The 21490-nt window shown below is 43.0% G+C and overlaps 1 protein-coding gene across 2 annotated transcripts; it reads right to left on the reverse strand.

Annotated features, from left to right (window-relative positions):
- Nucleotides 1–5441: 5441 nt before the first annotated feature.
- Nucleotides 5442–13144, reverse strand: LOC109464884 (homeobox protein SIX6-like). 2 transcript variants are annotated; one of them, XM_019761981.1, is made up of 2 exons: nucleotides 12348–13144; nucleotides 5442–6575 (listed from the first exon to the last, which is right to left on the reverse strand). In XM_019761981.1, exons 1-2 carry the CDS (start codon nucleotides 12995–12997, stop codon nucleotides 6365–6367), a joined length of 861 nt encoding a protein of 286 aa, XP_019617540.1. In that variant the 5' UTR covers nucleotides 12998–13144; the 3' UTR covers nucleotides 5442–6364. The 2 variants fall into 2 exon arrangements, with proteins under 2 accessions (XP_019617540.1, XP_019617539.1); XM_019761980.1 differs by having other exon boundaries at nucleotides 5443–6575; nucleotides 12342–13143.
- Nucleotides 13145–21490: the final 8346 nt, after the last annotated feature.

Genomic DNA, 21490 nt, shown 5'->3' on the forward strand with positions numbered 1-21490 from the left:
TAAGCTGAAATTGGCGTCTAATTTGCCAACCATTCTGACGCCCGTGAATTATAGTACTTCGCACAAAAGCTTACTACTGATAGATTCGCCAACATTATCAAGGTTTTCGCACATCTAGTAGTTCTCTTCTTGGGGAGTCAATTAGGAGCTATTTTTGCTCTTATTATTTTTGCCACACACACAGATGGCCCCATTGTCGTACATTGATCGTTACGACGAGTTGTTTTAGTTTCTATTCTAGCGAGTGATTATAACAGCCCATTACCGGTCGTTTAACAAGCCTCGCCTCACAAAGAGTGGGGGTGACAACAATTAACAAACGTGAGAGTCTCGCCATAGTCGAGTGTTGAAGGCATTAGCGCAGCGAGCGTCTCTGTTTCGAGCGCTAATCGTCGGAGAATAACGAGCTACTTTTCTTTCAGCCCGTCAACTTTTCAACGGTAACGACCACGCGATGAAGTTATGCGCGAGCTATGAAGCAGTTTTGTTACCATTTATAGAGTTGTTTACTTTGGCGGATGGAGTCTTATTCAAACGAAAACCGTGCAAAATGACGATTAAATCAATTATGTGATCAAGAATACACATTGAATGTGTGGAATGCATTATGCTTTTGGAGCGTTGGCTTATGTTATGTTGAAGATTACAAAACACTTAGATAGTAAGATAGGTTATGACACACACGTACACGATTATACACAAATACACACATGCACACTCAAACAACATACGCACAGCCGCACACGCACACACTCATACATGCTCACATATGCATACACACACACACATACACACATGCACATACAAACACACACACACACACACACACACACGCACACGAACACGCGTGGTGGTAGCGGGTATTGTACAACAACCATCTACCAATATGAAAAGGTTTTTAATTATGTTAACTAAGAGCTTCATTTGAAGAAGACCTTACATCTGACTAATCTCCAATCAGATCTTTTATTGAGTGCAAGACAGTATCAAATTGGCAAGACAGTATCAAATTGGCAAGACAGTATCATTGGCAGGGCAGTATCCCCATACGCCAAAAAGGCGAGAAAAAAATATACCAGTACAAAAAGAAAGCCCAAATAAAGAACACTTAAAACATGTCAAAAATAATCCGACGCCTAAACCTCTGCTTGGAGAGTAACATCTGACCGTATGTTTCTGTGAAACATCAAAAAGTAAAGTTGGCGGCGAGGTCACCTTCGTCATAGGTCGTCGTAAGATTAGATGTTGTAGGATTTTTTGTTATTAAAACAGCAAAAACATTTTTAAAAAACATACAAGATGGCGCCGAACTCAAGTTCCAAGGAACTTATATTATATATTAACGGCGCCATCTACACAAAATGATTAAACAGAGATATACCGATTACATGGACAAATAAACAAATAAACAAAATCGAAACAAGCTAGTTGGGGTCTAGTAAATGAAATTCAACGAGCGCAAGTCCCAACCCCCATCCCTTAGAATTACTGATAGGACACAAGTAGAATAATTGAAGTCGAAAAGATTAATCAGATACAAAACGACCACTTTTGGTGATGAAATTCTGAGTAAAGCTCATAATTGTACAATTAGTCTCAAAACTGCAAAAGGATGATCCGTATATAAAGTAAAAGATGTTCTAAAGAATTATCAGATAGGGAATTTACGTCCAAAATGTGTCCCACCACCCTTGAAAGTTGGCCGAAGAGTAGGATTTCCAAGCATAACCAACCTCTGATCACAGCCTTTTTGATAACAAGACAGCTGAATGTTGCCGGACTACCCAAAGAATACTCGTACCCTCGGTTTGCGACCGTACGACAATCGTGAGGGATGTTACTGTCAACAATTTAGAATTATAGCCCATTGAATAACACACAGCATGTCTGTACAGCATTGTGTGTATCTAAGTTTATCAGTGCTCCCAAGAATACCCTTTTTATTTGTATGAAACTGCGATCTGCCCGAACATGGTAGTATGTCACCGTTGTGTTTATGAATCTATATCAGAGTTTTGGCTTCACACCGTTGCGATATGTTCTTTGTTATGTTGCCTCATTTCTACCGACTAACAACGTTACGTTCTTCATGCTAAAACACCCTATATCTTCCTCAAGTTATGCAAAGAATTTCGATAACAAATTTATATGAAGACAAACTTTATCAAATATACGAAATAACATTCAGAAGGATATATGTGAATACGCATCATGTCAACTCAGTAACAAAACAGGAACAATATCCTTTCTTTATTTCTTATGAAAAATACATAAGCATAGTTGATTATTTGCAAGGATTAAATTGGCAGCCGAAGTTAGTTACGTTTTGTCATTTTGTGAGATTAGAATAATGATTGTTCGTTTTTTTATCATTCATTTTAGTCACTGCCATTGCCCCTCGATTTTATCATTATAACAAGCATTGCAGTCACACACACACACACACACTCTCTCTCTCTCTCTCTCTCTCTCTCACACACACACACACACACACACTCTCTCTCTCTCTCTCTCTCACACACACACACACACACACACACACACACACACACACACACACACACACAACCCTCTCTCTCTCTCACACACACACACACACACACACACACAGACACACACACACACACACTCCAATGCCAAGCACGCTTCTTACAACACGAAACTTCTGACATGTTACAAACGCTTTATGCTATCCAGAAACTTCACATTCATAAACAAAGTTCTTGAAGTCAAAACGACGTTAGCACGCCTGATATCATTTTCATTATGTTATGTCTGTAGCTTTAAATCGGAACACTTTAAGTTTGTTTTCTTTCTGAAAGTTGAAAATGTGAGAATTTCTGTATGTGTTGGGACGTTTTGTCAGACAATGTAAGAAATCACAGGAAGCCTTTTCAAGGGTGTGACAAATTGTGAAGGAAAAACGGGTTTTCTCTGGTACCATTACCGTATTACCCGATCAAAAAGGCAATGCTCTTTTGTTTTCACAAAGAAAAGGCATTTTGTTAATTCCAGGGGATTAGATTTCCTACCAGCAGATCAAATATTCGTTTTTTTTTGCATGTTTAAACTTATTTGTACCCAAGAAATTTTCTCAGAACGAAGGTTATTTATCGGTAATGTCTTTCTGTTCAAAAGCGCGAAGTAAAGAAATCGACATGTTTGAAGAGATGCCGGTTTTAGAAGCGAACTGTCCGCTGGTGGTGTAGAGGGATTAGGTCTGTCACACAGAGGTGTTAATAATGTTATTCGCGGAAGCCCTAATTGTCCGTGTATTTTTCACGTCTCCACCCACCTATTTAAGACAAAAAGTAATTACATTGTGGGGGGGGGGCATGCCCGCCTAGCTAGGAAAAGAAAAACACCTTCCGATCCGACACCTTCTAAAGCCGCTGGTAGAGTTTAAGCGCTCCAACTATGTCAGCAAGTCGTCTTTTCTTCTGGCGGTGTTTAAGAGTGTTTTTGAAGCGGGGCACAAGAGGCGTATCAGTAAACGATGAATGGGTGAACTGACGAGGGGTTTTACTGTGAGAACAAACTCAGGGCACGACTTTCCGAGATATCAAAGCTCCCGGCCGTTTAAACACCTGCACGGGATGAGTCGGTGGTCAGAATGGTCGGGGATTGGGCGGGAGAGTGTGTGCACAGCCCCCCGATCTGTTTCACCAGCGCCGCGGTCGCTTGGTAGGACTTACCGTTCGACTAAAGACAACGGGCGAGAGCAAAATCCTCGCCGACAGTCGTCGTGCGATCGACCGCAAACTGAGGGCATTCTTGGAATAGTCGTACAAATGTCGTACATTCAGCTGTCTTGTTACGGAAAAGTCTGACTTAGATCATTGTCAGCAGTTCGTTCTGTCAAACTTAAAGGCCGCTTGAGAATTCAACGACATCAAAATCGTATGACTGCCTACTTCAACTACTCCAACATGTAACAAAAATATGCGTGAAATTTTACCATCATCTACAATATTTGCCTGTAAAACCCGTTATAATAATACTCGTACTGTGTATAGATCATAATTAATGTGCCCCTGTATGTTAGAAATGTTACTAATTATGACGAAAAGTAAAGTTAAGTCGGAATCTTTTGCTCTGTGTTTCCTAAGTTACTGCCCAGGGTTTTGGTGTGAAAGCAAGCAAATGTCACTTTGTAATGACAGATGTTGGGCCCACATCAACAAGTTTTCAGAAATATACTAAATTCGAAATAACTGTAATTCAGTCTAAAACCATGACAACCAAACAATTGAATCATCACTTCTTGTTAGTTTTCGCACGCTGAATGCTACGTAGAAACACCCAGACGTTTGAAGAGAATGCTGTTTTCCTTTTTTTTCCCTCAGAGTAGTGGCGGGAAGTTGGACAGATGGTAAATTGTCGTCTGACGACGCTGCCATATTGGTGCATTGAACTCCCGCCATGCGAGGAGAAAATGGACATGATCACGTGACGATTTGCTGATCGACTGGGAGGAGCCATTGGCTGATTAAGTGATCACATTTAGAGAATCCATTAGACTTTGTCGATATATGCACAATTTTACTGGCTTCACTGCCTTGTCCCCGATACAAGCTACATCAAAATTCACGCATAATTTTTGCACGACCAACCTTTCGGTGGAGCCTAGTTGTTCCAAGGTGAAGTCTGTGTCCCGGCCTTCCATCTGACGAGTTTTGGTCAGTTTCAGACGACTTTTTGTGCATGTGGCGCCTGGAGCCAGTTTGGAGTTTAGGGGCGCGGAAAACACGAGGCGTCCGTGTCCCGTGACTAAGACCACACGTCTGGTACGGGGATATTGCTGTCAAAATCTTAAACGCAAACCCCTGGAAAATTCCCCGTCCCATTCAAGACTGGTGTCAACTTCTCTCTTCTACTGAAGCACTCGAGTGCTAACGGGCATTATGACTCGCTGCAGCGGGAATAATACTCCTTGTGCGTGGCCCGGCACAGAATGGGGGAGATATTTTTGCAGGCCAATTACACAGGGACATTCGTGGCCAGAGGCGTCGATCCTTTCGAGGGTGTAGTTGTTAATTTGTAACCATTTCCGTTGCCCCTTTCTATCTAGCCCTTAATTCTCGCGAAAAGCTTGACAGATAAACTGGCACGGCGACAGAGAAGAGATGCTTTCTGCGTACAAGTAGTTAACAATTAGCGGGAGTGATTGACACGGCCTTTTGTTGTCATTCAGTGAAAGGGCGAAGAAAAAGGTAAAATGACTGGACGGTGATTTGGGAGGATTGTTCCTTTTTACATGGTAATTCTGGTCGGAGCCTGCTCGGTTGGACATGTGTGTTTGGATGTGGGTGTACACTAGACAGCTCAATCAGAGAAAGGAACACTAGGGAAGGGATAATGAGGAAGGAAGGCCAACGCGGTGGTGGGTCTCCTGTCTCCCGCTTAAAAACCACCTCCTCCCGCCTAACTGCACACGAAAATGACCATCACACAAATCCCCCTTAGCAAAGCCACCCAGTCAGATAGCTCACTCATGCACACAACACCGATTCTTTTCACTTCAGTTTTTTTCTCTTTTCTTCTTAAAAATCAATTCCTTCCTCCACATGCAGACAAGAAGGCGGGGAGTGAAAAAAGACCCCTTCATATATATCTATACATACATACATACATATATAGGTATACGTATAAAGAGCACATATGTTTTACCAAACTGTATATCCGAAGAACGGGACTGTGTCGTTATGTAACGTGAAAATGAAGAATATATCTTAAAAACTATTAACGGGAACAGCTCACCAAAACGTCGGAAACTCTACCGGGCTTGTACATCTAGCAGACACTCGTAAAACTCGCTAGAGCATGAACGTGTGAAACGTAGTTCATGAAAAACACATTTATGTTGGCGAAAACAACACCGTTTTTATATGTATATACATATATATTTATAGATCCAGAGAAGTATCTGTATTGACTCATATATAGATATTTTTTCTGCATTACTTCATAATTCTATGTTCCGTATATAGGAGACTACAGCGAAGTCAAGACAAGGGTTATCATACTTTCATGACTACAAACTGGCCGAAGTTTTGAGGCTTCTTTTTTCATAGTACTAGTATACGGCATGTGTAGTATATATTTACACTCAGCCACTTTCAGTTAGACTGATTCTCCCCTCAAATACGTTCCTAATATTCGCCCTATCCTATATTAATCCTACAATTTACAGTAAATAGAATTTCATTGATTCTTAATCCTATCTGTACATGCTACAAAAGAGACAGAGGATTTTCCCCAGCTCACTTGGAACAATGGCGTAAGGAGGGGCACTTCTTAAAGAAGCTTAAGGAAGAAGAACACAGTCCTGTACATGCTAAGATAGCTTTGCTTTGTTCTGTTTTTAAGTCTCTACACTGATGTTGGTAGTTGGAGAGATGTTGGGCGTACTGCATGTCGAAGTCGGTGGTGAGTGTGGCGGCGCGGGGAGACCCTCTGTGCGGGGCGGCGTGGACGGCAGAGCCGGCGGCGGTGGCGACCCGGCCGTGCTACAGTCGCTGTCCGCCGAGAAGCTACTAGACGACCCTTGCGCCGAAGCCCCTTGTTGTTGAAGCCTGTACGATGAAGACATAAAGAGGGAGAGAAACACGTGAATCATTGCGAAGCGCATCATTGACAGTCACACATGGAAGAATGGATTATCATAAGCGATGAAGATTTGTCTTCTGAATTGTCTGGACAACGCTCTGTGAGCCGGCTGACAATAGGAAACCATTCAACTCACAAATGCAAGCGTTGTCCTTAGACTTCCCTACTTACAAATCCGTAAAGGGGGACACAGAAACAACGACGCCTTCTTTTCATTAATTTTCCTAACAAAATAGTAACGCTGGCTCCTATCCATTATATAGGTCTATTCCGTTTCGCGAAATGCCCACACACGGAGTATAGAAACGTGGGGGAGACGGGCCAAAACGCCCGGAGCTATTGGTTGGTAAATACGAGGCTTACCAGTTGAATACCAAGCAACCTTGTCAATATTGTTTCGCCACCTCCCCGTTCCAATTGTGGCGGACCTCTGGCCCTACAAGTCGCTAGTTCAAATTGACAGAAGTGCGAAGGGGAGGGACAGTTCTACATCGATACCCCCTCCAGACTATTCTACTACGGGCACATTTCTTTTCATCGCTGCCACTACAATTCTCTCTCACTAGTCTCAGTGCTCAACCTTCTCTCAGCACTGGACCGTCGACGAAACAGTTTCACAAAATCGCCTGACAGAGCGGTTATATCTGCTGTATGCTCTGTGTTCTCTCGTTTTGCAGTTTGCGGTAATTTGTTGGTTTGGTCCCGGTTGTAAGGTAGTCAGGTACACAGCAGTGGCAAACCTTGGGAGACGACTACGCCGTAGCTCCGCCGAAAAACACACACGGGGCGGATACGGCGGGGACTTGTCAACACAGCCGGAGTTTGGCTACCGCTGCCGCCGCGTGGTCACTCCTAGCCGCCGAGAAACGACCGCACAAACAAGAAACCCCCGACCAAATTTCAAATTGGCTGTCGCAAAATTTCGCGCCCGCCCCCAAAAGGACGGGAAAAGCACGACATCATTACTCAATGTTGCGGCTATGTCTGGGGTAAACACTCCGTGTCTGTGCATTAAAACAGAACTGCTAGACACCGTGTCGTGTTTTCATTCTTCAAGCATCCTCGCACAACATTTTGAGAGATAGAAAAAGACATTCCATGACAGAAAAACACATAAATGTCCCGTGCCTGATACGACCAAACCAGGACATGACGGATAGGTAGTTCAAAGAGGACCTTATGACAGCTACTCGTGAGGGAAACGTTTATAAAGTCACCAGAAACGCCAGGGTCAAAACGTTGAAGGCCGCCAAGGCGGCACTTACAGCCGATTGTGAAAAAACGGCTTCCACTGCAATATTCCTACGTATTACCAAACGCTCTTATTAGAGAGAGTAAATGATGCCTGTTTCGATACTGCATGTTATTTATTACAACTCGAGCATCGCGAAACAATCTCTTGAACGTAGAAGGGCTTTTTATTTGTCCTAACGCGAAACCGTTTTGTCTAAATTACTACATAAACTCTCTCCACTAAGCACGCATTTCCTCCTACATTTTCCCAACAGTGTTTTGTCATAATTTGACATATCACCGCTCTGGGTCAAACCAGAGACAGAAAACCTGCACCCCTGCCCGGAAAAAATTGTTGAAAATCCATTTCAAAATAAGATCAGAAATTTGCAACAGTGACTTTCTTTATCTATATACATACATATATACATACAGAGCGGTTGTACATATGTCTGTAGTGTCCGACTAACCATTTTAATTTCAGACTGTAACAGAATATAGTTTTGATCGCCTTTCCTAACAAGTCTTGCTACAAAAATATATCTTTGGGTTGTAGAATTACCATTGTTGGCTGCTGACTTACATAATGATAACTGTTTATACAATTAGAACTAACTGTGCGTATCCGATATAGACAGAAAAAAAGCTACTTGTTACCGAGTGTATGTTTTGGTCTTTTCCTTACATTTTGGTTAAATGACTCTTTATCGTAAAAGCTTTTCCACGGCCATTCTACATCGATGCTGCACACATCTCCTCTTATACACGCTTCTTGGTAAAGTTGAAAATCTTTGGACCAAGAAATCCCCTAAATAAACGGTATTCTTAACCACCGGTGTGTTCACTGGTAGTAGGTACAAGGCAGCACTTCACACGTCACACAGAAAAAACAAAAACGCAAACTTTATGTTATGCTTTTCATGGTTCTAAAAGATTATTATATTATATGCTTTGCCTTACAAAATGACGGGAAACGCTCTTAAATAGAAACATTATAGTTGAGAAACATTATACTTGGGAAACATTGAGATTGACTGCACTGTACAGTATGTATATCTTGAATAATACACTAATACTGATCTATGGCATCCCTTCTATGCAGTATCTTCTTACAATACGAAAATGACAGTTGTTAATGCCACAGAGTACTAAATAATCGACATGCTCTTGAAATTGTGTTTGGTAACATCAGAAGGGGAAAATACAGTTAAGATATTGCTCGTTTTGATAGGCTAACGATGATTTTGGGGACTTATCTTTTTTTAAAGTATGTTTTGATTCAAAAGCATTTCAGTTGACACCCAGAGCGCACATATGAATGTGCTATAAACACAACAATGCTGCTGCTTTTTTTCCTGACTCGAATATGATTCAAGCTAATATGATGGTAAAATATTATTCTATCTTATTCGTATACTCAAGTGGGTTTTTACAAAACGTAACGCAAATCTTTTCCCTTCCACAAATGTCCCTTCAGTATGACTGATAACTATGAATAATACCTCTACTAATTTATGGTATAGAGCAAAGCTTATCCCTCCCCGTCTTCTGGCGGTTTTTGAGTTAAGTCGTGCTTGTGCGAATATGGCGAGGTTACCAGCCAAGGGACACCAACTTTCCAAACTTCACCACTGATTCTGGCAGGAAATCTTCCGGAGACAAACTGTCGTGTCCAAAACTGGGCCCGGTGAGACCTCAACGGTCGTCATTGGGGATTTTCTGGGCCCTGGAATTTGTTAGAGGCTCTGGTAAACATATATACATATACTGTATGTAGAATAGTCTAGGTGGTGACAGTGGGGTATGGTATACATCAAAAATAGTGAAATGGTCTTTCACACTCACGTAGGAAGTTTTATTTCGTAGCAGTAGTTTGTGAAGTGGCTATGAATGTGCATCTAGCTAGTTAAAGTGAAGAAGTGCTGTTGGTAATAAGTACAAACATTTACCAGAGAAGCCAAGCATGATGTACTGCGGAGACTAGGGTGTCTTTCAGGTAACCGATCACTCACGCCAGCTAATAGCCAGAGAGAAATATCACCAAATCGTCCTGAGAGGAATGGGAAAATTACGCCCGAGCGTTGGTGGCACTTCAGCGGGGACGGTAGGCCAGTGTCCCGCCCGTCCCCCGGTGACGACTCCGCCTGGTCTAGAGAGACTCGGGTCGACAAGGCAAGCGATTTTTTACTCAACCCCATGATCGTTCTGTCGCCTGCAAGTAGCGTGGAGAGCTATTACGGCCGGGCTTTAAGTCCTCTCGGTAATCACGGTAGGATTTGGCAGGCAATTTAGACATGATATACGACTTGGCGACGATCTTCTTTGACGGTTTTTTTCGTCGGGGGCTTCGGGTGCCGTCTTCGGGGAGTCGGCCGACGATGGTCTTTCGAACATTCCCGTCCGCCTGGGGAACACTTCCCGGCCCAACAAACCAACTAACGATGAGAGGAAGTGACCGAAGTAGTTAAGAGATCACCACAACTTCGATCTATCAGCCAGTAGACATATACCTTGAACTTCCCAAGTGTGATGGCAGAAAAATAACTCGGGCTGCGCCCTTCTGTACTTTCTGTCGGTCTTCACGGAACTCTCTATTGCTAATTTGCCCTTAAAAGTACATGGAATATGCTTTAACTTTTTGTTTTTGCTTTAAAAAAAATAGATTGAAAAAGGTGATCAATTTTATTGGAAGAGAAATCCTGTGAAGATGGAACTTCGCACAGGGAGTTTCTTGCTTTTGAAAAAGACATTATTTCATTTCAAAGACTTGCTTCGTGGATAATGGTATCCCTTGTCCATGGCATGGCATATACAAAAAAGCTGAAAAGCAAAAATGACTTTCAAAAAGCAAGAAAGAAAGAAAGAAAGCAGACAAAAAGGTCTTTTCCGACAAAACCATCACAATATCCAGCCGACTTCTTTTTTTGTCATTTTGTTGTTCCATCATGTTCTGAATAACGAACACATTTTTAGCAAACTCGCTATTTGAGTCCCAATACTAAACATTTTCAGTAGAGGCGCCTCAAAACGGACAGACGAAAAGAAGTAATAAAAAGACAATAGTATCACTTAATGTTAGCTATTCTATCATCTGCCACTCTATATGTGAATATATTCATATCTTTGTGCTCTAGCCTCGGGCCATTCAAATTGCCTATGAAATAACGCTTCATCCCATCGGAACTATCGGGGATATTTTATAAACCAACAGTTTACTCTTCTAATACAACCCTATTACCTGTATATACGTAACGGCAATGCGATTTCACATTCATATATAAGTGTATATACAGCAATTCAGGTGAGCAAAATGTCATTAAAGCATCGTATCTAATGACTTGGCGCCTCTTTATTACCCTTCGTGCTACCATCAAAACCACCACACATAGAACAACAACGTGAAGTCTTGTCACACAATACACATGTGGCTAGCTACAAAAACTGGGGGATTTTCGCGGGTGATTACGAAAGTTATTTTTTGCGATGTGTGTACTTTGTTACGTGCAGACGGGTGGGTGGGACAGTTGTTGAAGACAAATGAAAACATTGGGACTATTTAGAAAAACGACGTTAATGAGTCCCATCAAGGAATGTATTGTGAATGGCCCTGTGTAATAAAGACTGTGTTATGTATATCACCTGCCCTGCCCATCTACTGTCTTACGACCATTTACTTCATCCTAGAACACTGAACTATTAACGATGGCATTCTTCCCTTTGACGACAAGAACAATGAAAGCAATGAATAGATAAATTAAAGTTACACACATAGTGCGTTTTTGTGTGTGTGTGGGAGGGGGGTGGGCTAATGACTTAGCTCGTAATGACACAACACAGAACAATTTGTAGGGGCTGGTCGCCTCGCTCGCCGTCCGCACGCGAATTTTCCATCGTACCGGCTGCTCCGCCATTTTCCCCTGGCAGGATATTTATCAAATTTGCTGTGGCGAGTACCTTTTGTGTGAAACGAAGGCCAAATTCCTCGCCATAACAGTTCTCAGTTTGTAACCGAATTGTTGAAACATCCATTCTTGTGGCCTTTTTTTTTAGGATGTGTATTTGGTGATGTTGTTGTTGATATTGTCACTTCCCTTCGCGACATTGTCTAACACGCAATTTAAACATGCTGTCCGACACCGGAGCTAAATGAACATTATTATCTTCTGAATAATAGAACAACGATATGGTCAGGACATTTTCCAGAACAATAACATAGGCATATTGGTGAAAAATTGGAGATAGGAAGCACGTCAGTACAAAAGAGTGAAATCCCTTCAATTCCATGTGCTTTTGTAAGGTCCATACGGACCGACCGCGACTTACCACGACATAACAGCACACGCGAGTTTGTTTTTGTTGCACTTGTGGCAAAGGTGCCAGATCCGGGGCAATTTTTAGTGGCTACATTTTACGAGCATCTTTCTACTCCCTTCCCACTAAACTAGCAACAAGTATGCCGGCTATAAAACGACAGGAAGGTAAGAAAGGTTTGGACCTACCCGTACCTGTTCTTGGCGGCGGCCGCGCGGTCCCTCTGCCGGCGATTTTTGAACCAGTTCCCGACTTGCGTTGGGGTCAGGCCCGTGGCCTGTGCTAGTTCTCTCTTCTTTTGCGGGTTTGGGTAAGGATCTTGTAGGTACCATTCTCGTAACAAGCTTCTGGTGCGTTCCTTAAAACAGTGAGTCTTCTGCTCTCCGTCCCAAATGGTACGGGGTAGGGGAAACTTCTTCCGGACTCGATACTTGTCGACGGGCCCGAGCGGTCTGCCTCTCAGCTTCTCGGCTTCCTGGTAGTGCGCCTCGAGCCACATGGCCTGGAGCTTGGCATGAGATTCCTTGGTGAAGCGATGGTTCTCCAAAATGTGGTACAAGTCCCTGAAGTTGCCCGTGTGGAAGGCGACCACGGCCCGAGCCCGTAGCACCGCCTCGTTCTTGTTCAGGGCATCGGCGGCACCAGGCGCGACGGGCAGCGACCACAGGAACCGGCCCAGCCGCTCGATGTCCCCGCTCTCCTCCAAGGTCTCGCAGACGCTGGCAACCTGTTCGGGGGTGAAGTTGAGCGTCGGCAGGCCCAGGCCCAGGGTCAGAGCCGGCTGGAACATTGACACCGGTTTCAAAATGGCCGGACCCGACACGGTAAACGCCAGGCTACTCATATACTTAAGTTCGTCGTGGATCAGCGCTATTATCACTAAATGCTGGGGTGTGGTTGAGTGCTGTGAAATGTGTCAGTTTTTATCAGGGGAGTTTGTCTGCAGCGCGTATTATCACCACTATCATAGTTTGCAATTGTACGAATACCGCCCTTTGATTGGCTGGGGGAAGTCTGTTGTCTTTTCACCTAGGAGCTTATGCCAATCATCGCTATAGACGTCAATCACGCAAGCGAAAACAAAGCCGTTCCACATGGCCGAGCTAAATAACGTGTCAGGTAACCTATTAGGGCTCAGAATGATAACTAGCTAACATGTGAGACAGAGAGAGAGAGAAAAAAAACGGAAACTTTCGTTTTGAAATAAACGTCTGTGGAAAAGTCTGGAAGCGCGGGCCGGTGTAGTACCGCTATAGGCTAGCGGCGCTTGAGCGAATTTCCCTTCAGATACGTGACTGTTGTAATTGACAGCCGGCACGGACGGGGGCGGGGTGTTCCCGCCTTTTTCATGCACTTCTCCTACTGCCCCCCCTCCCGGCACAAATCTACAAATAAATACTTACCAGCTTTTTTTCTTCCTTGAAATACAAATAAGAATGGTGAGAATTTTAAAGGAATTTCCCGCCCTAGACGTATCTATTGTACTTCCCACTCCGGATATGCAAGCTATAGCAGTAATTAAATCATGAGAGGTATTTGAAAAGCATCCAGCTATGAGATCTATTTTACTTTGCCAAGAAAAGCCTCTGAATGATATGGATAACGTAGCGGGAATATATGAAATAGAGAAGACAATGGAAGGTATTCTTAGGTATTGATAAAATTCAAGAGTTTCCCGCCCATAAGTGTGCTTCATTATCCATGTATGAGGCAGATGTTGGAGCGACTTTTGCGGGCAACCGACGGCTTTCCCCCCGAGAATCTGCACAGGACGCCTCGGTGACACACTACACACTTTCCCGTCCATTCCAACCGCTTATAGATATAGAATCAGGCACAGAAAATGCTTGTGAACAACTGGGAAGATCTCTCGAACGAGGTGTCAACCCAACAAATTACCTGGTGAAAATTTGTGTATTTAGGCAAATTGGGCTTTTTCTAGCTGATAGGAGGTATTAGTGTATGAATGAACTCGCCAGGGGATGCCACAACGAGCCTATTGTGTGGATGTGCCAACATCCCGTGTAAGATGAAATTTTTAAGCAAAACTTCAAACTGAAGGTGACGAAAGTAAGTCGGATGATGATATAGGATACGGAGGTGGTAGGTGACTACAGGGGGGAGGGGGAAGCCACACAAGTGCACTGCGATGTGTATCACACGACAGGGTTTCTACAAACAACATAGCTATGTTGGGACGCTCCTTGGCGTTAAGTTGGAATTCTGTTCTAATTATCAAAGTGTGGGAGGGGGAAGTTATTATTCACAGCCAAGGACTTGCTGCGAGGCAGTTAAAAAACACACTATCCCGGATTATCCGAACCTCACAAATCCACCAGGAGCTCTCTCTCTCTCTTTCTCTGGAGCCTGAATAAGAATGCTGTCTGAGTGAAAAATCAGAGCAACGACGCAAAAATCTGGCGCGCATTCGTTCCTGCATGAATGAATCCTAATGCGAATCAGAAACTCGAAATAAGAGGCCCATTATCCCCGATGCGATCGGACTTTTCTGGCTTCTCTCTCACTCGGACACCGCACACCATGAGAGGAGATCCCATATCAAAATGATAACTAAGCACAGATATGCATAATTTATGCCTGTTGGTTCGGGAATATACTGTCTATCAAGGTCTCCCATATGTCATACCCCCTTATCGTCCGAGAGCAGCGGGGGATTTTTGTCAGGCTACCCGATACGACCCACGGCTTATGTTCCATCTGCAATCATGGCCTATTCTCTACCATTATCTCATCTTTAGATCTCACCCCTCCCATTCAGTCCTCAGAACAGAGAATCCCTTCTACAGATCTCAAATACCTAGAAAAAAGAGGATGGCTTATCCTAATACGAGCTATTTGTAAACCGGGTTATCTCTGTTGACACTGTCTGTCCGAGGGCGCTATATTTCCACCATATACAAGTGTTGATCACAACAAGGACATTATTTTTAAGCTGTAAATGTTTTTGAATGTCATAAACTTGACGAGGTGCCACAGTTTTTGTACGGCTGGGCAGATCCATTCGAGCCCGATCTCTGTCCGTCCGTCCAGGCGATGTGGACTGCTTCTAAATTGGTTGGGCGGAGCTTAGCGGCTGATTGCTTGACAGCTTGTCAACAAAACAACTCCATTTTGACACGGGGTGCAAAGTGGGGTGGCGCGAAGCCGCTAGGTCTGGTGGCGCTATTCACGGGTCCAGACCGCGTGTCTGTGTGCTGGTGGGGGCGGCCTGCTCGCCGATTGTTCCGCGCAGAAAGTCGAGACCGGCCGCTTACACTGCCGTAAGTCGCCCATGTGCTTCTTGAACTGAAATCCCCTCTCTAAGAAAAACACGTTGGTACTTTCCCGATCATCGTGTTGTTGTATTCGAGCGTCTACGAAACAAACGATGTCAGGCATGTTGTTAATGTTAGACCATGTTGTTCGTAGTGCACAGTTATAAACTTTCTCATATATACTCGTGCTGCAGTCAATAGCTCTCTCCTTACCGTGTTTTACCCGGGAATTCCCCCTGGAGAAAATTTCAAACGGAGAGACCGGAAAACGTTTCAAGAAGCGGAAATTCCTCTTCAAATAACCGGTGTTGGCTTACACAAATTAGAGGCGTCCAATGTACTTTTCGAGTGTGCAGAAGTGTGAGTGTTTTAGGAAGAAGGGTTTTCGCACGTACGTGTGTATCGTCTGGTGATAGTGTCAAAGGTGTCGGAGTTAGTTCATAAAACTATCAGACTTTTGTGTTGTAGCATCGATGGGCGGAGAAGGGGGCGGGTGTGTGTAACAATTGACAATAGCCTATTTACAAATTGCTTCGGCGTGACGACAGCGCAAAACATGAATATTCAGGACATTTTTCACTTGGGTTTCTGGGCAACGTTTTTACTTTCCATCCCTTGTAAGTAGTTTTGAAAAAAGAATCTGTCTGAGGTACCTAAATGGATTCGACTTTTAGAACCCCGCCTTCAAAAATGCCATCCGTTCTCAAAGAATGAAAATTCCCGTTTTGTTAAGATTTGGAGCAGAATCTTAATTTGGCACGAAAAAGTCAACGAAATGGAGCCGGTATATACTGTACCTAACCTTCCAAGCAGGTTAAAATGTAATCTATTATGTGAATTACAAGTACTGCAAATGCAGTACTAAGCAATGTCACTTAGCAATGTGACCGGCCTTCAGCTATATTGTTCTTACAGAGAGTGAAAAAAATGAAACTAGAAATGAATTCGTCAACAGGGTTGTAGTTATGAAGAAGAGAACGTACAAATCACACAGAAAGAGAGAGAACATGGTGATGATGGCAAATATATTGACTCCCTTATTTGTTCATGAGAAATGCTAATAGAAAGTTGGGCTGAACTTTCCCAAAATTCACATTTACCGAAAGCTCACGTTGCTTAGCCTCCAAAAGTGGCCGAATTTATTTCTATTAAGTACTACTATAATTATTATTATTATTATCATTATTATAGTTATCATCTGACCAAGAGATCTGATAGATCTTTACATAAAAAAATATTGACAAAGGAACAATAAAGGGAATCTTCCGCGAAAAGCACAACTCTATACACAAATTGAATATAAAACCATATGTTCAAGCGTTTATTTCTCGATCTGCAATGAAAAACCTACTCAGCACTCATTCTATGACAATCTGAATTACAAACACATGAAAAGGGTCTACAATTGTATTACAACTATCGGTTCCTTATGATATGGTCGTTTTATTGAAAGTCGTACAGTTACTGAGTAGTTGACTGTGTTATCTTACAGGTTCGCGTTATACAAGATACAAGATGATTTTTCAATTTGTTGTGACATAATTTATAGAAAGATAAACACAACAGAAATCTGACTCACTCTGCTAGTGTAAATGTAAGTTTACTTGTATGGTCATAGCAACACAGGCACTCATATATATGGTCTGATTCACAAAGCTGATCATGATAAAAAGAGAAATATTGAATTGTATATGAATGGAGTTTGCTAAATATGGTTATTAAATTAACTTTCTCTAATAGTGGAGGTGACAGAAACGGTCATTTTGTAAACGATGCTCTGACATGTGACATACGTGTGTGTGACAGAAGTTTGTGTTATTGTGTTATTTAGTACAGTTATTTTCTTAATGGCAAAACCTCCGACGCCAATGCGGCCTACATGGTCCTAATACCGCGGGACGGTTGACCCCGTTTGGCCTTTTTAAGGCCCGGGCCGAGCCCCCATCATTTCGGTACGATGTCGTAGGGCGGCCGCTTTCGAGCACGGACCCACCGGTCAAGAAATTGACCGCTTGCCTGATTGTCAGGGCTATTAAAACTTGGTCAAGTTCACATCTAATTCTCGTAGACGAGATGGAACAATTTGCTGGGTATCGCCAGAAGGGAAGTGGCACTGATCGTCCATTTCATGCACTTCCTCTCCCTCAACCTGCTCCCGGCGAGACTAACGAGCTCAACTCTCGCGAGAGTTGCCCCCCGGCAGCGCGCCTCGCGATGGCGAATTGGGGGAGTTGAAAAATCATTGGGCGCTTTAAGAGGTGCAAGGGTTGCCTCGCCAGATGGCATGATAGTACGGGGGGGCAACAAAGAGTTTTTAAACAGCTGCAATCTCCTGCCAATTGTCGCCACTCAACTAGAGGTGGGAGAAAATACGTGTTGGGTTATCGATCGAATGTGCTCGGGCTAAGCCCGGAGTCACCGGCCTCTTGTAAAAGAAGGAACGGCCAGGAGGCGAGGGTTCTGACAACGGGAAGGGGGCAATTGCACGATAAATGTTGGGTATACGGCCCTAGTGGGGCAACTATAGAGGAACACACCACCCGCTGACTGAATATGTCGCTTAAATTGGGTTTTAATGACCCATAGGTACGGGGGAAATGGCTATAAAGGCAGCTGGAACAGTGTCCAAAACGAGCGGGTACAGCTTTTTTCTGAGCAGCTCTAATTTAATAATCGCTATTCTATAGTGTCGTAAAGGTCCATGGAGTAATGTGGAGAAATCAATTAGGTGGCTAAAGCCCCCCGTGCAATTATCTGAACAAACTCCTGCGCGCAAGCACTTTTCGGCGTGATCGAGACCGAGGATTAGTGTGTTTAACATGTGCGGCAACGTCTGAGGCAACAAGCGAACTGATTTCAGAATCGACCGACGGGAGAGAGAGAAAAAAAATGGCCATTGGCGCATCAAGCTATTGATTAGGTAAAAGCTTTTGAGAGGTTTTTACTGGCAGTTTCAACAAAGCCGTTGCCTGTGGAAGCTATCCGTCGAGACTGGGCGATCCGAACCGACCTTCCCTCTGGTTTTAGCACCTATTCGCGATTTTAGCGTCCAAACTTCGACAAGTCAGGGGTTAGGTGTGTCAGACATTCTCCCTCTCACTATCATGTGATAGGCATGATGAAAAAAAGCGAGCAAATCCAACTCTAGATACACACGTGTATAAAAACAACAGAAAACAAGACAGTTTTCCGTAAAATCTTGGACAGATTGTGAATGATCATAATATCTTTTAGCTGGATGGGATTTTATTCAATCATAGCAAGGATAAACTCTATAGTCGACGTTAAAATAGCAGATATAATTTCATATGGTATAAATCATTTGAAAACCTGCACCATTACATAAAGAGCCTGAGTTTCATCGCGCTAAAATTCCTGTTGGTTGGTTTTTATGACAGAGGAAATGCTGGTTATTAAAGGAGGCTATATCGCGGCATTAGCTAACAACCTTACACCTTGTACATAAGGAATTTCAAATTGCCGTTCTAATTGACACCAAATTGTCTATGGTAGTTTGATTATGGTATGACGGCGTATGAAATGGTTATGAACTGCATACAGCACCCACCAGCGGGGCTGTACGTGTGTATAATTGCAGCATAAGTGTCTGGATTTTTGTTGACGACACTCCATAAGTGATTTTATGACTCACACACATATATATTATATCGTTATTGATTTAAGTGGTAAAAAATATGGCCGGCAGGTTTTTCAGACACCTAGTTTGACGCCTACGAGTTTTTGGCGATCGAAGAGGCAAGGCGGTAAAAATCGACCTGTGAAGAGTGTGAGTTTTAATGACTGTGGACCTTTGACACCGAGTAAAACCGGCTGGAAATATACAGTAGAGTCGGGCTAAACGAGCGCGCTAGTCAGAACCAGATCTGACGGACGATTAGAAGAATTTTCTGGCTTGATGTTTTTGTAGAAGTCGTTAAAATAACGGCGCCGTCACATTTGTCGTGGATCGTCGTACGATTTTGATGTTATAGTCATGTAGAATTTAAAAGCAGGAAGTGACACAACCAACGGCCGACGACAAGGTCCTAAAGACAATCTTTTCCGTAACAAGAGATGAGATGAATTTTTCACTACATTATCCCAAGAATACCCTGGGTTTACGATTGTACAACATTTGTACGACGAATATGAACGGATCCTAGAGCATTCGCCAAACCATCTTATACGCATCTGCACTTGTCTTAAATTGTATCAACTTTGGTCATCTTGGTGATATTGATAGATTTCTTGCAAATCATGTTGTGCAAGTACAATATAGTTGTATTGATGAATTGCATACATAGCTGAAATTTCTGAGTTGTCGGTTTCTTCTATTATATTTATAGATTTAGACTTATCAGGAAAAAATAGAAATAAAATGTAAATAGATTCTTCGAGCTAAAATGAGAAACCCTTTCTACATGAGGGAGAGAAAATTACTTTAAGTGACGTCAGCGACAAGTGAATATAAAAGTTAAAAAGCGTTACTAGTATGAGTAACATCTCTATATATTCCCCATGGCTGGCTCCCCCATTTCCTGACGATGTTTAATGTATCCTTCTGACAGGAGATACGATTTACAAAAGCGAAGCGCGCTCCCGATGTGGTATCCTTTTAGCGTTAGCTCTGGGACCCGCCTACCAGCCGCCCCGCTGGGTATATAGGAATCGAAATGTATCTTAGCCGCTTTTATAGACAGATATGTTTGCATAAGTGGGAAATAATAACGTTTTCCGCTCGTGAGTGATACCCGTGGTGAGTTGGACGGTATCCCGGGAGTGCGGGGAAAGGTGGGGATGTAAACTACATCTGTTTTGTTTTTTTCCTCAGTATAATACAGAAACAGAGACAGACATGTGGAGTGACAGGCGGGAGCCGCACGCGGCTGTCAGAGACAGTACAGATCGTTTTCCAAGTTGAAACACATCCCGCCTCAGCGCCCCTTAGCTGAGAAAGCATTAAGACTCATTAGCGGGACCAAGTCCTCCGAGTTTTTACTCCAGCTTTCCTCTCGTTACATGTTATCCCCGGTTAAACGGAGTGGCGGTGCGTTTTGAGCCAGCCCTCACGGAGCGATAATTAATTTTCGTGTATATCGTGAGAGTGCACACCACTGAGCACCGAGCCCTTCTCTCCTCGGCTCCGGGATTCCTTCCGCTTCACACGCCTTCACACGGCGATGCCAAGCCTTATATTAAATACATATGTCTCCTCGGAAAATGGCATGGCAGACTTCGATAAACATAATGCCATTTAACGCTTCCTTGCCCAGCGTCGCACGGCTCTCGACTAGGCGGCAGCGGGCTCCCGGAAAGGCGCCGACCAAGACTTGTCGGGCTTCTACCTCAGCCTTAAGTTGATCAAGAAGTCTAGACTTCTTTTTAATGGAAAGATTTCTCAGCTCTCCTAGTGTAAAAATAAATTGGGCCCGTGTTTCGCCACTTTTGGAGGTTAAGCAACGTGAGCTTTCCTGACTGAGCCTACGTTTAGTGTTTGGTTAATGTGAATTTTGGGAAAGTTTAGCCCAAAATCCCTAAATAAATACTACTTTAGAAAGGGGATCTTGAACACTGGTTCCAAGTACTTTATCAATTTGTAAGGGTAAAGGCAACTAAATCCGAAATCCGGTAGAATTATTTGTACGTATTTTACCTCAACTGTATACACTTTCAAACTTAAAGAATAGACACAAACAAAATTATCTAATTTCTCTTCAAGCCCTAAGATTTTACAACAACGGTGATCTATCATAAATTAGAATCAGGATTGAATTATATCATAGATTGTAACACAAAAAACATTTGCCTTTATGCTGGCATTTCGCAAACTACATAGTATTTGTATAGATTAACAAGTTAGTTCTTTCGAATAATGTAGTTGTCAACGTTGAAAAGAAAATTCAAGTGAAATATGAAGATTATAGGCATCAATTCTTGTACCAAGATTTAGTTAGTAAATCCTGATGGTATTGGTGTCCATTTTGCTCATGTTGCTTTGCAATATTAGCTGTATCTATCGTCATTTTCATTTCAAGTCTCAATTTCTAACTCGAATAGTTTAA

This window comes from Branchiostoma belcheri, unplaced genomic scaffold (genome assembly GCF_001625305.1).
Source record: "Branchiostoma belcheri isolate BF01 breed outbred unplaced genomic scaffold, Haploidv18h27 scaffold142, whole genome shotgun sequence".
In the NCBI taxonomy this organism is placed as follows: domain Eukaryota; kingdom Metazoa; phylum Chordata; class Leptocardii; order Amphioxiformes; family Branchiostomatidae; genus Branchiostoma; species Branchiostoma belcheri.